The sequence below is a fragment of the Epinephelus moara genome, chromosome 7 (assembly GCF_006386435.1).
Source record: "Epinephelus moara isolate mb chromosome 7, YSFRI_EMoa_1.0, whole genome shotgun sequence".
Lineage (NCBI taxonomy): Eukaryota > Metazoa > Chordata > Actinopteri > Perciformes > Serranidae > Epinephelus > Epinephelus moara.
In genome coordinates this window covers 21,405,941-21,424,360 of record NC_065512.1, presented here as the reverse complement: position 1 = coordinate 21,424,360, position 18,420 = coordinate 21,405,941, and the positions used below count along the sequence as shown (strand labels likewise).

At 40.3% G+C, this 18,420-nt stretch overlaps 1 protein-coding gene across 2 annotated transcripts in view; it reads left to right on the top strand.

The window, feature by feature from the left end:
* The window catches only part of scn1laa (sodium channel, voltage-gated, type I-like, alpha), a 38,840-nt gene extending 27,410 nt beyond the window's left edge, over positions 1 to 11,430 (top strand). For both annotated transcript variants that reach the window (XM_050048862.1, XM_050048861.1), the window contains 10 exons: positions 2,732 to 2,864; positions 2,969 to 3,123; positions 3,327 to 3,500; positions 3,591 to 3,713; positions 6,124 to 6,393; positions 6,533 to 6,589; positions 7,433 to 7,570; positions 7,726 to 7,830; positions 7,937 to 8,207; positions 8,316 to 11,430. In XM_050048862.1, coding sequence (XP_049904819.1) covers positions 2,732 to 2,864; positions 2,969 to 3,123; positions 3,327 to 3,500; positions 3,591 to 3,713; positions 6,124 to 6,393; positions 6,533 to 6,589; positions 7,433 to 7,570; positions 7,726 to 7,830; positions 7,937 to 8,207; positions 8,316 to 9,508 — 2,619 coding nt within the window. In that variant the 3' untranslated portion in view covers positions 9,509 to 11,430. The remainder of the gene's footprint in view (positions 1 to 2,731; positions 2,865 to 2,968; positions 3,124 to 3,326; positions 3,501 to 3,590; positions 3,714 to 6,123; positions 6,394 to 6,532; positions 6,590 to 7,432; positions 7,571 to 7,725; positions 7,831 to 7,936; positions 8,208 to 8,315) is intronic.
* The last annotated feature ends 6,990 nt before the right edge of the window (positions 11,431 to 18,420 follow it).

Here is an 18,420-nt window from a genome sequence, read left to right as displayed (position 1 = left end):
TTCAAGGACAAACCATCAACACACTGACTTTAGTGCTCACAGTATATCGCAGCAACATGCTTACATCATTCCCTGCACTGCATTAGCTGGTCCCAGGACAGCCAAGTGCTCCTGCATTCTCCAGGAAGGCATTCAAGCTGTTCTCATCTAACAGCTATTAGGAGACACACCCTGTAGAAAGCCATACAACAGCAGACGGAAGGAGAGACCATGAGGCTACTGTACGACACTGCCAGGCTTCTTCAGTTATTTTTAGATATTTCTGCCTTATTAATGTACTTTTTCTTTATCTTTCATAGAACTGGCTGCACAGAACAAGTACTGTATTTTGTGTCTCTAATTGGCTAAGCAAACATTAAACAGTTGAAACTTGTCATGCTGGGCAGACAGTTGTAGTATGCTCATATTATTATTCTCTTGTTTATCTACATAAACAGCATTAACCATATAATTTTAAAAAAAAAATGTAAAATGATAGTGACTAATCAGTGTCCTAATCACCTTTGCCATAATGTCGAATTTTGGTCGAAGTATGTATGTTTTATAGTCAAAACATTATTTTCCCAAACCCTTGTTAAAAAGTTTTCCCATATTACCTGACGTCGATTTTTGCTCAGTGTCGTTGCTACATACAGTACTGCATAAACCCATGTGCTGCTGTGGATGCCACGTTAGTTCAGTTACAAAAGTTGCACAGTAACACAAACTAATGATCAAGTCAGCTGTAGACCAGCACCAAATTTGTGTTTCTGTTAATGGAGTCTGGTGGCTTGGAAGAGGGCGACATAACAGCTTCAGTTCCCCTCCAGAAAGGGCTCTCTGAAGGCCCCTTCTGATGTTTATATTTACTTTAGGTGGTCCTTTTTTTTTAAGAGGCTATTCTGCATTTTACTGCTGACCCCGTCCACAGGCACAGCCACCAGACTTCTTTGACAGAAACAGTAATTTTACCTTGCAGAACACAAGGAGTTACTGTTCTAGAACTGCCTCTGATCAGTTAGGGCCTGATCACATAGAAATGCATACAGTGTGGTGCACCTGTCAACCAGAGTTGTGTTCCCAACTGGACGATCATATGTAATTAATGGAAAAACACATACCAACTACTCACTACCACCTCTCACTTGTTTTGATTGGCAGCCAGGGTCAAGTGTGACAGTGCTGAGTGGTGCGAAAAGTTGAGAAGGGTTTAACTTTTATGGAGGAATAAAAACTGATAGAAAAATGGCTTTTACTTTTACTTTTACACTTTACTTGTACTTTAATTGTATCTACATAAGAGTGACATGACATTGTCATAAGTATGACATGACATGGTCATGAACTTGTCATAAACATTATGTACATGTCATAAACGTTCATGACTGCTGTCGTTAAGTGTCATTCGTTTTTCGTAATGACAAGTTGACATTGTTTGGGTTGTCTTGATTATGACAACTTGACATTAACCAGGATGACATTTCCAGAAGATGTCTTTGTCATAACAACTTGACATTAACAAGAAATGCACCTCTTTTCGTGTTTATGACAAGTTGACATAATGATTGTTATTGTCATGACAAAGACATCTTCTGGTAATGTCACCCTGGTTCATGTCAAGTTGTCATTATAAGGACATCCCAAACAAATTTAATGTCAACTTGTCATGACAGAGACATCTTCTAGTAATGTCACTTTAATTAATGGCAAGTTGTCATAATCAAGACAATCCAAACAATGTCAACTTGTCATTACAAAAACCGAATGACACTTGACGACAGCAGTCATAAACGTTTATGACACGAACATAATGTTTATGACAAGTCCATGACAGTGTCATGTCATAGTTATGACAGTGTCATGTCACCCTTATGTAGATACCTTCAAGTAAAGTGTTACCGAAAAAGGCAACACAACATGCAAGGTGGGTGTGCATGCCAGGTAGGAAAACAGTGCTTTTGATGACGGGTTTCGACCATCTTGTCACCATGTGGCTACAGCCTTAGTTAGTATGTTATTGTGATACTTTCATAACTGAACTAACGTGGTGCTCGCAGCAGTGTTTAACTTAGCTTCTGTGCCCCAGTACTCTTGTCTGCTTCTCCAAACTGGAAGCACTCTGATTATGGATCTACATGTTTATACAGTACAAATGCAGTATTATATATTGAATGTCAATGGGTTCCACCTGGTCAAATAGCCTAGAGATTTAATAATAATAAAATAGCACCATTTTTCATCTCCAAACTCGAATCTTCAATCTTCAAAATGAACACTTTCCTCTCTCTACATTGTCAGTGAATGGTGTGCGGGGGGAGGGGGGGGGGTTANAGTGAGGGGGGGGGGGGGGGGGGGGGGGGGGTTAAGGGAAGTGAGGGCATCAGCAGTCTGACCTATGTCATTGCTTTTGCTAATGGCTGAGTGGGAGTTTCCATTAGAAAAACACGGAAAAGAGCACAGATGGACCCACCCTTTAAGTGGAGTTGATGAGGAGGGTAGACAACAGTAACAACTATAATGTAGACTTTTCATGTTGACATGTTCAATCTTGTTACAGCAAATACTTATCAATGGGTGTTCTTTCTTTATACATGTCTTGTGCAAATCTCTGGACTAATTTTGTATGACAATAAATTTGAAGGAGTGCATGAAGTGTATGGACAGGTGCTCAACATGTCAGCCTCATTACATTTAGCCATGGCTCTGTTATGTTTGCTCATCTAACATTGGTTTTACTCTGCTATATCTGCAGCCTGTAGACGACGATGGCGAGATCAGCTCCTCTGAGGGCAGCACAATAGACGGTTTGCCAGGCGGGGAGGGAGGAGAGTCTGAAGACTTTGAATCAGAAGAATGTATGGAACCTGATGCCTGCTTTACTGACGGTGAATACTACTACAACCACCACTTATCCTACCACAGCCTTGGTGTTAATCTAATAGTCCATGTTATGCTAGTATATCACTATCTCTCCTTTGTCTGTGCTCAGGCTGTGTGCAAAGATTCCAGTGTTGTCAGGTAAATGTGGAAGTGGGCTGGTGGAAGGTGTGGTGGACGCTTAGAAGGACCTGTTTCCGAATCGTGGAGCATAACTGGTTTGAGAGCTTCATCATCTTTATGATCCTGCTTAGCAGTGGAGCATTGGTAAGTGTCTGTGCAGGAAGAAAAATGTCAATAAGGTTGTTTTGGAACACTTGATTTGCCTGCTCTCATGCAGTACAAAGTGTGTCTGGTATCGCAGTCTCACCTTAGAAATATAGAAAAAAATCTGCAAAGTAAGGTCAAGTTTGTGAATACAATATATTTCTTTTATTTAGATCAGTCACTTTCATTTCTCTTACACCCAGGCACTTGAGGACATCTACATTGAGAAGAGGAAGACCATTAAAACAATGTTGGAATTTGCAGACAAAATCTTCACCTACATCTTCATTCTGGAGATGTTACTGAAGTGGGTGGCATATGGATATGCCAAGTATTTTACAAATGCCTGGTGCTGGCTGGACTTCCTCATTGTTGATGTAGGTTGAAACACCTCTGCTTTCACAGAAGCACACATACACTTTTTTAAACATGTTTTTAATTGATATCTGTGTGTGCATGTGCTCTAGGTCTCACTGGTCAGTATGATAGCCAATGTCTTGGGATTTTCTGAACTCGGTGCCATCAAGTCTCTGAGAACCCTGCGAGCTCTGAGGCCCCTGAGAGCACTGTCTCGGTTTGAAGGCATGAGGGTAAGAGTCACTGGATTTCCCCACCCACTCTGAGTCATGGTGCACTGTCTGTCACTAGCTCACGGCACAGAATACAAGCACTCTGGCAAAGAGCAGCATGAAACTCTATGATTTTGCAAAACTTAGAGAGCAGATCCCCCAAAAATGTGTTGCACGTAAATGAAGCTTTCCTGTCCTTCCTTAATCCTCTTTCTCCAGCTGTTCCTTGTCCTCCGGGTGACTTAAATATTTAAATGATTAAGTTGATTATGTCACTTTCTTTTAAATTACCATCTAATTATACACCACTTTTGCAGGATTTTGATTAAAGGAACAGTTTGACATTTTAGGAAATGCACTTGTTTCCTTTTTCAAGCCTCTTCTCATTGCACAAAAAAACAATAACATATGGCATTTGTATTAAATGGGAAAGGATTCAATCGGCATTCCGTCTCGGGACAAATGACTGCAGTAGTTATGTATATTTAATGGCTCCACCTCCAGTCAACACTGATCTTCAGTGATGGAAATACAACATCCAGGTGGATGTGTTAATTTTAGCCCTTTGCCAGCACGATGCAAGGATAGGCTGCCACAAAATACCTTCTGTCTCCATCCAAGCAGCACTCGATCATCAATCAAAATGTTTGTTGGCACCAAGTTTGAGAGAGGGACTGAATAAGTAAATGATATAAAAAAGAAGTAACCACCATAGCATTCTCACTGGACGCCATGCTGCTTTCTACTGTTTACTAACCTGTTTTACGGCCTGTTTGTGATGTAGAATGTCACACACCAGGGAAAAGAAAAACAGCTGTGTACACAGCTCTAGTCTACTGGCAATTGGAAAGCAGTCTATCGCCTATTTTTGATGCTTTTCTTGTATTAAAAAAACCCACACACATATACAATTTTGGTGGAAAAATGGTATTGCCGAGAGTTAGATCAGAGGATTGATACCACCAGGGGAGGAGTCAGATGTTGTAAACATTCAAGGCTCAGCCCAAACCTACCAAGGTCCAGGGGCATGCTCCCCTTGGGAGATTTTTTCAAATTTTTGCTAGCTATTTGCAGTTTTTTTCCAGCCATTTATGATGAAAGAATACCCTAAAATCTGTATATCATTTGGGGAAAACACATCCTGTCGAGCCTTCATCCTATTTTGCATCTAATTGTTCACCAACTGTCTTCATCCTTCTGAAACCATAACACAATCATGTTGAAGATGATTAATTTTAACTCTCGCCACATAAAAAGAGGCAACAATTGTCGAATGTTAATATTTTTTAGTTATGTAACATAGGAGGGGTAGGAAACAGCATGACTTATCTTGAAACTGCTGGAGTAGAGTTTACAGAATGAATGTTTGCCTGACAAATCTGATACATTTAAAACTATGCTATAATAATCTGGCCTGCTCTAACTGCAAATCAAGGATCCCCAACAATGCAAAATTCGAACGTTGTCACTGACGTCATGTCCTTTCCTTCTTTTATAGTTTCCTCACAAGACTCCGGGAAATCACTGCTCCCGGGCAAGAAAATGTCCAGCACAAACTCCCCATAAGCACCTTAGACTTTGTATAACTTCAACAAACAAGTTACAACATGTTAAGTAGTGAGCTTTAGAGGTGCTGGTAAAGCCAGCCTAGCTGTTTCCCTTGCTCCCCATCTTATGCTAAGATAAGCTAACCATCTCCTGGCTCCAGCTTCCTACACGCAAACAGACAATCTGTGTCAAACTATTCCTTTAAGTGGTGTCACGTCTACCATTGCAATATTTTGCTGTGCAATGCAAGCCCGGTCTAAACAGGGTTTGACAACTTATGTAACTGAGGGGGAGGGTTGTTGGCTGCTGAAATCAATGTAGCATGCATTGATTAGTTGCTGTCATGTTGTGGTGTTCTAGCTCTTTACATCACTGTTAAGATGATGGTCTTTCCTCACGTGGTAGCCAGTGAATTCCCTCATTTGCATGAACAGCTTTTCATGCGCTACATTAATTTCCATTATAATATCTATGTTTTGGATTTTTGCTCTTTAACATGATTTTTTCATGTTTTATTTATGTTTCTGTTTACAGTAAGCAAAATTTGTGGCGTCATCATGCCTTCTACAAGGTGTTCTGTTTCTGTGTTTCTCTAAAATTTACTTTTAACCCACTAAGACAACTTTTAGATACACAGCGTCAATCTCCTGCCTCCTCTCCTAATTCTTTTCCCACCTTTACCATGCAGTTATCATTGCATATGAGCTTTTTGGTGTCAGTCCTAGCTGTAATGAGCTCATGCTGGTGTGTATGTTGGCACTGAAACATTCACTCTTGTGTTTTCCTATTCTTACCATCACCAGAATATACAGTGTTGTGCATCAGTTCTACATGCGGTGATCTTTGCCGTACACATGGGTTATGTCTGTGTGTTGGTGTGCAGGTGGTTGTCAATGCCCTGCTCGGAGCCATTCCTTCCATCTTCAATGTGTTGCTGGTATGTCTCATCTTCTGGCTCATCTTCAGCATCATGGGGGTCAACTTATTTGCGGGGAAGTTTGGCAAATGTATCTGCAGAACCACAGGCGAGCCATTCACCCCATTAGAAGTGAAAAACAGGACAGAGTGTAACAGCAAACTTGGTGCTCGCTGGACGAACTACAAAATCAACTTTGACAATGTCGGCTCAGGTTACCTTGCACTGCTGCAGGTGGTAAGTAACTGAACATTAGACTATTGTTGATTCAAGCATGCAAGTATGTTATTTGCTGTACTGGTGTAAAACTGGCAGTGATGGAAAGATTAAAGGGCTAATGCAATGTTTTTTGTGCATATTGTTCACTTCTATAAAGGCCACATTCAAGGGCTGGACGAACATCATGTATGCTGCTGTGGACTCTCAAAGCAAAGTAATCAAATTTTAATGTATTCATATGAATGTATAATCTCTTTTATAAATTGTGCTTTCTGATATCACAGTATAATCCTTGAGATATATTTGAAACCATGCAATTATCTATATGTTTATGGCTAAACATAATAAATGAAAACATACATGACACAATGGCATGATGTTACATTTAGCTTCTTTTACAGATGAATGAATTGTTTCTCATGAAGACATTAAAGCTATAGTGCATAACTTCTGTCGCCTCCCAGCGGGTAATGTGTTATTACAACTAATAAGCCGGCGGCACTTCCATGTACAGAGAGTAACCGTGTCTTGGCCGCTTCTCCACCATGTTGCTTTCTCTTTCTACCTGCGCTCTACCTCTTGCTATGAGACTCTCCGCTCTTCCTCCCCCTGCCCATCATTTCCTGTGCGCCAGCGCGGGAATGTTGTCGGTCAACACGCAAACTAAAAATGATATATATTGAAAAAAACCTGCGAGATGTTAGAGGAGCCGATCAGCTTAATCAGCATTGTGTCATCTCCTCTAGTAGTGGCTTGGGTGACCTGTAGAAGTTACGCACTATAGCTTTAAGTTTCCACACCAAATTAAAATCAAACCGTAACACAGACAGCAAAGAGATGTATTGCATTTCACTGGTGTCCAGCAAAGGGCAAGTTAAACCTGCCAAGCATAAAAGCAAAGCGCTGGCATTAGATTTCGCGAGGCAGTAGCGACAGAGTTTTTCTTTTTTGAGTTTTTTCTTTTGTCATTAAATTGCACTTGCTGTTTGCTATTGTCAAATTAACCAGGATTACAACTTAAATGTACTAATGTCTCCATTTTCTGTCACTATTATAGCAAGAACAACAACCGGAATATGAGATCAACCTGCTGATGTACATGTATTTTGTTGTTTTCATCATATTTGGAGCCTTCTTCACACTCAATCTCTTTATTGGTGTCATCATAGACAATTTCAATCAGCAAAAGAAAAAGATAAGTATCAAATCTGCTTCTATATGAAATTTGATCATTTGATGTGATATTCCGATGAAATGCAACAGTTAAAAGTATTTCTTTCACTCTCTCCGTCTGCAGTATCTCCTCATCACCTTTGCTGTGATTTAACGTGTCTCTGTTTGTCTGTTTACTTTGGAGGTCAAGACATCTTCATGACTGAGGAACAGAAGAAATACTACAATGCCATGAAAAAGCTGGGATCCAAGAAACCACAAAAACCTATACCTAGACCATCAGTATGTAACTTAAATCATGACAGCATCTGATCTGTATTACAAATCTGATCCTTGTTTCACAGCACCTAAACTGTTTTTGTGTTTCTCTGCCTTGTGTCTATTTCAGAACAAAATTCAAGGATACCTCTTTGACTTCACCACAAACCAAGCATTCGATATTGTAATAATGGTTCTGATATGGCTTAATATGGTAGCCATGATGGTGGAAACTGATGGTCAGTCGGAAACAATGGAAAATGTTCTCTACTGGATTAATTTCGTGTTCATTATCATCTTCTCTGGAGAGTGTTTATTGAAGATGATCGCACTTCGCCAATACTTTTTCACAAATGGTTGGAATGTGTTTGATTTCATTGTCGTCATCCTGTCAATCATTGGTACGACTCCTTTGTTCACTGCGGTTCTCAAATAAAGTAAAATCATTAATCTTTTCAGTATATGTGTGTATTGTTAAAAGTTTAATATGTTTTGCTTTCTTTCCTTAGGTGTGTCTCTCTCAAAGGTGATAGAGAAGTATTTTGTTTCGCCAACCTTGTTCAGAGTCATCCGATTGGCTCGGATTGGCCGCGTCCTCCGCCTTATTAAAAGTGCCAAAGGAATCCGCACGCTCCTGTTTGCCTTGATGATGTCACTTCCTGCTTTGTTCAACATTGGTCTGTTGCTCTTCTTGGTGATGTTTATCTATGCCATCTTTGGCATGTCAAACTTTGCTTATGTCAAGAAAGAAGAAGGCATTGATGACCTTTTCAATTTTGAGACATTTGGCAACAGCATGATCTGTTTGTTCCAGATCACCACCTCAGCAGGGTGGGATGGCCTACTTGCTCCCATTCTTAACAAACACGAAGATGATTGTGAAAGTTTCATGGAGCATCCTGGCAGTCGTGTTAAGGGAGACTGTGGGAATCCTTCTGTGGGGATCGCCTTCTTTGTGAGCTACATCATCATCTGTTTCCTGATTGTAGTAAATATGTACATTGCAGTTATCCTAGAAAACTTTGGTGTGGCCACTGAGGAGAGCACAGATCCACTAAGTGAGGATGATTTCGAAACGTTTTATGAGGTCTGGGAAAAGTTTGATCCTCATGCATCACAGTTCATAGTGTACAATACGCTGTCAGAATTTGCAGATGCTCTGGACCCACCATTACGCATAGCCAAGCCTAACAAGATGGAACTGATCTCTATGGATCTACCCATGGTGAGCGGTGAGCGCATTCACTGCCTGGACATCCTGTTTGCATTCACAAAGCGTGTTCTGGGCGAGGGTGGGGAGATGGACATCCTAAGGGCGCAGATGGAGGAGCGCTTCATGGCCTCCAATCCTTCCAAAGTGTCCTACGAACCCATCACTACCACCCTCCGTCGCAAACAGGAGGACACATCGGCCACCATCATCCAGAGAGCATTTAGAGAGTATGCAAAGAGACAGGGTGCCACAAAGCCATTTGTCGGTTCCAGTGATTACATTGAAAAGGATAAAACATACAATGACAAAGAGGATGTTGTCACAGACAAGCTCAAAGACATTTCCAGCGCTGATAAAAGTGAACTGACACCTTCAACAGCCCCTCAAATTTCATCTAACAGTGTGGCAACAAATGGAGCAAACAAATATGAAAAAGACAAAAGTGAGAAGGAAGTTGAGGGCAAAGATGTCAGAGAGCAATATACGTAAAAAAAAAAATATGCTGGAGATGCAACAACGACATTCTAATTTATGACAAAATGTTTACAACCTTTGAACGTGTCTAAGACATCCATTGGACTCCCTCCCTTAGTATGGATATCTATGCCAAACTGACCATGTTTCCTTGAGTAAAGGGGCTCCTTCAGGCTGTAGTGGGACATTTTTGGCTGTGTTCGTGAGCAGGGATGCCTTTTGGCTGTTTGTTTGGATGGCTACGTACTCTGAAAGACAAATTAGTTAAGGCTTTAACTTCTGTTGCAGCTAGTTCTGCTGTTGAGTGTCTTGAATTATTGTTATATCACTGACTGTTGCATTAATTTACTTTTTTCAAGCCAGAAAAAAAAACAGTTTTTATGTTTTACTTTATAGTTCAAGGTTTGGCTCATTGACTTTTTATACACTTTTTTTTTTTTACTCTTAAGGGGTTGTTCCTTCAGGGGTAGTGTTCACAACAAGAAGCACTTCTTTAAGGCTAGTCTTGCTTGCTGATACTAGAATACTTGACAAATCCAAGAGATAATGTTGGAGTTGCTGCAGTTACCTAGAAATGTAGACCTGCATGAATGTTTCTCCATGATTATGCATGTTAGAGTGTACTAATTTCATCATGCTCTCTCCCTGTCCATCATGCTCCATGATGCAATGAACACAGTCACGGCATGGCTGTTTTTTTATATACATTACAAAAACATGATTTTAGCCTACAGTCCAAACAAATTCAGCCAGAGTGTCGATTATCTTTGATTATCAGTGTCAGAGCAGTAACACTTGGCAGAAATACTTTGCACATTCAGCTTTGTTGAATCATCAAAATCATTCACCAACTTGTACCATTTACAATGTTGCAAATTGTGTACAGATTTTATCATGAAACTGCTTAAAACACAGTCTTTAACTTCAGATTTGCTCTTTATTAAAGCTAAAAATGTAAGACAAAGCCTGGTATAAATTACCTCACTTAACAAATCTCCGACTGTTTGCTCCAGTAGAAGACTACCTGTGATATAGCCTGTTTGTAGGACTTCACATTTTTGACTTTTTCAAAATACAGCTCTCCTCCATGTGTCTGCTTTTTTCCCATAGTGTCTGTTTTCTTTCCTTCTTGTTTTCGATGATGGACCTCAATGTAATGATTATAAAATTATGGAATTTATGGAACAATTACTATCTATCACCTGTGATATGAAACCAAATATATTCTCCATAATCTGCCGCATTCAGGCAGACAGGGATGCTGTACATGCAGCAGGAGCTGTGAGGTGGAAAATGTAAATGTCTATGAAAACTGTTGTGTGGATGGCATTTTTTCTTCATGAGTCAAAGCCCTGTGTTTGATTATTGGTGTTGTTATATGGCTGTGCTGTCAAAGCTTTACTTTTCAACCTTCAACTGCATATTTATTTTTGGAAATGGTGACTGGAAAAAAAGGGGTAGTATATTGTTTATGTTTTTGTGTGCTTTGTAAACTGTTTTCTTCACAGTTTACCTCTCAATCTTTATCACGATAAATATCGAAGTTGGATGGAAGACGGCTCAGAATAATCTGAATGATTGTCTCAAGGACAAGGCATCAAACATCTCATGTTTCCTACTTCTGTTTACATTTTATAGTGGCAGTTGTGTTACGTTTGTCAGCTCTTCCCATAGCTATGATAACCACCCTAAACTGTGTCACAGTTGTTCCATGTTATAAAAGTATAATTCCATTCATGTAAGTATATTTTGCATGTAATTAAAACGTTCATTACTTACACTATACTTTATGCATAATGAAAGAATGTTTTGATTACATAGAATTTAACATTTCCCATCATTCATATGCATATTGCTTGTAGTGTTTAAATAAATAAACTGCATGCAAGACACTGCTATAACCCATTTCACTGAACGCTAAAAGAATAAAGATTACATGTACCTCAAGTATGCCTAAAACATTCATTTATTTTCTTTACATAAAAGATATTTATATAGTGTTTAATATACGTATGTAAGGATCTTCAATTAATTACTGTGTCTTTTTTAGCTTACTGTGAAGTAGGGATTAAAGTTTGGTTATAGGTCAAATATTCTCCTAGACTAACCTGTGCTTATATTTTTTCTTTTCTTCTTTTTTTTCAGTTATAATGACCCTGTTATCATCTATGTTCTGGTGAAACTGTGTACTACTTAATGTCCATCCCTCTGTCTCTTCAGATCCTCCGTGCCAGTAATGTTCTGTTCTATCATGTGATGTTCTACAACTTTTCTTATGTTTTGCTTTTACTTGTAGTAGATGTGCGATTGCAGCAATGGCTCTTGGTTTAAGATCAATGTTGTTATCGGTTCATTGTTTGTCCTGCAGTCCAGTCAGTGAGTGAATATTAGGTGAAGATGAAAACAAAAATGTCTGTATAGTCTAGTACATAAGAGAGCAGGTGTTTGTGAGTGTTCGTGAGCTTATCATTTAGCACTCAAATTGTTCAGGTTCTCGGTAATTGTGTGCTTTATTGGTCCCTTTGTTATGCACAGTACACTCTTACAAATAAAGGTGCTAACTAGAACCATTTAGGGCTGCTGGGCTTGTCCCCATAGAAAATCCCTTTTCAGTTCCTGGTAGAACCTTTATAAAGGTCCCGCGTGGAACCCTTTCAGAGGGCTCTACCGAGAACTCAACATGAAGGGCTATACCTAGAACCATCTGTGAAAGATTCAACCAGAACCCTGAAGTTCTACAAAGAAACCTTTTATAGTGTAATGGCTCCAGCCAGAACCCTCTCTGGGGGTACTATTCAGAACCTTTACACCTTCCAAGGGTGCCAACAAAAACCCACCCAGGGGATTCTTCCTTGAACCCCTTTATGTTCCAATGCTAGCGGTTAGCATTGTCGCCTGACACATGCCAACTCCACACAGAAGGGCTCCCCCACTCTAGGTTCGAACCAGGAACAATCTTGCTGTGACGCGACAATGCTAACCACTGGAGGAAGTGGGATGAAGCTGGAGTACTCTCTGGGTGCATGAATGGTTGTCTGTTTCTATGTGTCAGCCCTGTGTTAGTCGGGTGACCTGTCCAGGGTGTACCCCGCCTCTCACCCAATGTCAGCTAGGCTCCAGCCCCCCAGCGACCCCTAACAGGATGAGCAGTTACAGAAAATGAATTAATGTATGGTTTGATCTAGAACCCACCCAGGAAGTTGTACCATGAACCCTTTTATATTCCAAGGGTTTCATCTGGAATCCACCACGGGGGGGTCCTTAAAGACCGTTCATATTCCACTAATCATGATTTTAGTGTACAAGGTTAGCCTGGGGCCAAGAGAACCACGTTCAGCAGTCTAAAGGCGCGGACACACCAAGCCGACATCAAAGAACTAGCGGCAACGAAAGCCAACTGTTGCGTCGTCTACGTCGCCTCACGTCGCCCTGCGTCAGTTGCATTTGAACACACTACACGGACTACATCCAACGGCCAAGTGGCACGTACGTTCTGCGCCTGCGTGAGAGAGAGCGGAGTGAGAGAGTGGTACATCCTGTCAGCCGAGGGGTTTCCTATCTGTGCAGCCGAGCACCGCAGCACCTCCACGGACTATTACATCCAGACGGTCCCAGTGTTTCCTCCTCAGGCTCCACTTCACTTTAACCTGAATAACAAACCAGGGCTCGGTGCTCCGGCTGGATCCAAACGGAGAGCTGGGGCTAGCTCAGAGACTAGCGGAGGCTAACTGGCTGTTCTTCCCTCCGGTCATGCTGCGGCTAACGCTCCGCTAGCCTCACAGCTAGCTCCGGTTTGTTATTCAGGTTAAAGTGGGAAGAAGCAGCGGGTCTGTCGGGCAGCTGAGTGAAGTGGAGCCTGAGGAGGAAGCACCGGTTTGCCCTGGTTTCACAACAGGCAGATTCACTCTACAGGGGCAAGGAAATAAAACCTGAACAGCCAATCAGAGTGATCTCTCTCACCGACAAGCTCCGCTGCCCATTCAACATGCTCAATCGGCCGAAAAGCCACTGACACTGACGCCGAAGTGCCAAAGGTGTGGGACACAAAAACTAGGGCGGCAGATGCTCACCGACGGCCCGACTTTTGACAACGGCCGACCGTCGCTTGGTGTATCAAGGCCTTTAGGATTTATAGAGCTCCTAAAGGGTCAGGCCTGACTTGGTGCAGCACAACCCACAACAACCATGGTTTGCAGGTATGATTTTAGGGGGTGGAGATTTCATGAAATCACTATCACTGCAGCCTTTACTATTTCAACAGTGCAGCTGATCTCAGTTCTGCCAGGATGTTCAGTGGCAGAGTGGACAGTATCTCTACCAATTAACCAGTTAACAGACTGTCTGTTCAATACTGGAAAGCTAGGAAAAAAACAGTTTTTATGTTTTACTTTAAAGTTTAAGGTTTGCCTAATTGACTTTTTATGCACCCTTTTTTACTCTTAAGGGGTTGTTCCTTCAGGGGTAGTGTTCACAACAAGAGGCACTTCTTTAAGGCTCGTCTTGCTTACTGATACTAGAATACTTGACAAATCCAAAACACCATGTCAGAGTTGCTGCAGTGTCTGTTCAATACAGGTACACAATTAACTATTGTATGGAATGAGATCATGGTAAAGGTATCAGTGGTAAAACTAACTGGTTAAGGGGATTCCAGATAGGTCTACATTTAAAAAAAAAATAAAAATTGAAACATAGATGGGTGGGGATTATTTAACAGCTATTCATTCAACAATCCTTGAAAAAGTATTTCTTCCAAAAAAGGTTCTTAGGGGAACCTTTGTCCCAATAGAACCCTCAAAGAAACGTTTTTTTCTTTGGATGAAAGGGGCTCTTAATGGTTTAGTCTTTCAAGGGACCATTGAAGAACCCTGTCTTTAGAAAAGGATTACTCAGAAGCAAATGGTTCTGGGGACAACCTTAGTCCCTCAGGAAGAACTCTGCTGGAACTCTTATTTCTAAGAGTGTATGCCTTATTTACCAATGCAAAGTGCTTACATTTCTTTAAGTTTGAAGCAATTTTCTTGTTCAAACACTAACTGTGTCTTATATTTCATATACTGTGATATGCACACTTTTATTCACAGGAAACTAACTGAACTAGTGTAAAATGATCTATTAATATTTTTCCACATACTTATTATTTTTTCCATAGAGGTATTTTACTTAAACATAGGTTAGCCAGTCTAGCTTTGCCTATCTTAACCTGACAATTATGAATGTGCAGTAATTATTATGTTTAATTGTTAGTAGACAGCTAATCTCTCAAGACAGATTCTGCAATCTAGAATTTTTTTTTTTTTTTTTACTGATGGATTTCCAGATTGGTAGACAGCTGAATCACATTAATCTACACTCATTCAAAATTTACTGTCAAAAGCTGCCTCCCTCTCTTCCCTGACAGGCATGAATGAAAATGTATCTGGTGACACTATTTCCTGAGTGATTCATTCATGAGGGATTTTTGGTTTTTCATTTATTTATTTATTTCACAGACTGCATTTTGGGGTTCGATGTTTGGCTGCTCCCAACGATGTGAAAGTTGCAACATCTTACTAGACAGTGGAAGAACAACCGCATGTGTCTTTGGAATAGTATGAACAAGTGATTCTTTTCTTTTGTTGAGTTTTTATTGTTATTATTTATATACATATATATTTATATATATTTTATAGCTGCATTTTTAGGAGCCATTGCCCCACCTTAGCTGGTAAACACTGACATCAGGCAGGTAAGGATTCATGATCATAGTTGAATGAAATTGATGAGTAATCAGACTGTTGTTATAACTTCCAGTTTAGTGAAAGGATTTAGATTTAAGATATGGATCTAAGTGCCGACCACAGCCAGAGGCATTAAGCTTCAGCTTTCACAGTCAGACGCTTTATGATTGTTACAATGCTGATAGCTACCAAACCGCAATCGGCATTACTGTCATTTCGGAACCTGTAAAATGTTGAAGTTATCAGTGTCCATTTCATGTGCAAAATGTAATGAGCACTCAAACTGTAAATGGCTCAACTTGTATTGATCTCTTGAAGCACTTATGAATGTTTGACTTTGAGCAAATCGTGACGTGACAAAATATTATGTGTAAAAAGGTCTTCAAATTTTTTTAGTTACTCATGACCAAGAAGGGAGCCTCAGAGCTGAAAATGTGCAAAGGTTTGTGATATTTTCACGTCAGTGTGCAGTATGTTTTAGCAGACATCTGTGCAAGATGCTCGAATCTGGTTTCTGAGTGCGTATTGTGGCTCCTGCCGGAAACTATTAGCATCTTAAGTGGGTGGAACATTTTATTAATTATTAATAACAATCCAAATATTCATTACAGTCCAACGTTGCTTTTACCCTTTGGGGCTGCTGATTCCTGAGGGCAGTAAACAAGAGGCTGATGGCAAAGTGCTGATTATTCCTGCCATACTGTCTCACAATGATGTGATTATCAGTTTGCACCACACCCACACACAGTACTTTATGGCTCACATGTTGTTTTCCTGACAAGCCAGACAGCAGAACAAGCAAACTGTCTCTGAATAAATGTTTGCCAGAAGAGTTCAAGACATCATAGAAAAAAACCTGGCAGTTATTTAGGTTATGTCAAAATATTCATATTGTGTAAAAGAAATATTTGCCCATAATGTCTGATGTAAGAAAGCCAATATATTTTGAGATGTAGCCTATGACTGAAACCAGCACACAGCTCCACCGATGGCAACAGGTGGGGTTACAGATTGCCCATTTTAATGACCAGTAAATCAAGAATGATTCTGCAGATTCTCCTTGCCGGTTGCCCAGCAACATGACATCAAGCTCCTTTGTTAGACTGCATTAGGGTGGAAGGTCGGAAGTTGGTCTGCTGTCCCCACCCGGGGAGTCTCGCAAGCTTGGCAATAATATGTGGACATGTTATATGTGAAAGGATGCCTATTTGGCTTTGGAGCTCGCCACTGGCATGCATGGAGAGTCATGGGAAGGAAGAATTCACAGGGAAATCTGAGAATGCTGCCCACTGCAGCTCTGTAATTTCATTTGCTGTAGAAAGATGGGAGGAAAATCCCATTAGATTAGGTTCTGGTGAGTACCCCCCTACCTTCCCAATGTGCTAATAGACAGACACACAGACTGACACACTCACTTTTCTCTCAACCGCTATATCGCACACACACAAACAGTTTCAAGTGAACCACTCCCTCAGTAACTCACAACACACACACAAACACAAATACCGCAGTTTAGACAGCACCTTGTCAAGTACACACATTTGTAAGAAAACAGATCATCAACATAATATGTTGTATATCACAGGGGTAAATTAGTACATGCATGTATGTGGACTTAAGTGCTATGCAATCAAATTTAAACTGACACATATGGAAAAAAAGGCTTAATAAAATAGTTTATTTGCAAGTGAGCTGCTTGTATTATTGGGCATGGCTCTTTGATCAATAATGGTCTGTACAAACCACAATGGATATAGCCATTAGAATGCTATAGCACTGCATCCCAGGGGGTACATATTCCACAGTCTTTCCTCTAATAGGTTTTCAAATGCATTCTTTGTAAGTGCAACAACACATGCAGTATTTATTGCTCTTTGCCAAGAACAACACCTTGATTATCTACCATGTAACGACTCTGTGTGAGTGTTATGGAAAATCTAATTAATTTAATTTGGATTAATGAATGAATAAATACAAAATTGTTCAAATGAAATCGATAATGTTATCAGTCATGCACATTTATTCTGGTAAAATAACCCCTAGCAGTATAGGCTCAAAACTGTGAGCTAATATGTATATGGCACAGTACACAGACTTTCCCCATTGCTGCACATGCTCAGAGCTCAATACCAACCTGATTTACTCTTCCATTGATGTGTGCTGCAGAGAGTAATGATTATGTGCCAGAGTTAGTGCTAAATAGTATCTGACAAGGCATGGAAAGGTCTCTCTTGGAACAGTTGCACCCATGCTGGACACTGGCAGCTCCTGTCATGGACTCAACACTGTAAACATCAGGAGTTCATACGTCACGGTCAATGCATGGTGTTGCATAACATTGGGCCACCAATTACCACCACTGGCTGGATGGAAATATGTTTCCACTGCACATGGTAAACTATAAAGATGCGTTGATAGGTGTCAATTTGCACCAAATATCTTGTCGGGATATATAGTTTCTATTAGCCTACACAAAAACAAAATAGGATAAGTTGTTGATATCAACTTTCAATGTATTTCTGAGGAAGTTAGACACTGTAGCTCTGGCAAACAAGCCCTGTGATCACATAATCCAAACTCAGTGAGTGTAACCCAAGCCACTGAGCTCCCTGAAACAATTTCCATATATTCAAAGTAGATTTAACCTGCTTTGACATGCAATATTTTTTCTGCATGTTGCTTCAAGTTGTTTGACTTTCTATTTTGTGTTACATGGCTCATGGTAAAATCCAACAATTAATTCAAACACTCCTACTCTTCCTACCACCATCCGAATTATCATTATCATTGGTACATTATTAGTAGTAATGGTGGTAGTAGTAGTAGTAGTAGTAGTAGTAGTGGTAGTACTGTAGCAGCTGGTGGTAGTAGTAGTAGTAGTAGTAGTAGTAGTAGTGGTAGTACTGTAGCAGCTGGTGGTAGTAGTAGCTGTAATAGTAGGCCTATCACATTTTACAAAGGGATGAGTACGCCACCTAGAGATACAAAGGCGACACTAGCGCGTCTATAATATAGATATGGCGGTATTTGTGTTTTGTATTCCCTGAATTTCGTCTTTCAGGCTCACCACCAGGCTAAGAGACTGACACTTTTCACAAACCATTGCCCAAACAAACCTTATCAAGTAAATATTAAATGATACAGAAACAAACTAACGAATAATCATTAAGAAAGACATCAATTATATTTCAATATACTAAACGAGGC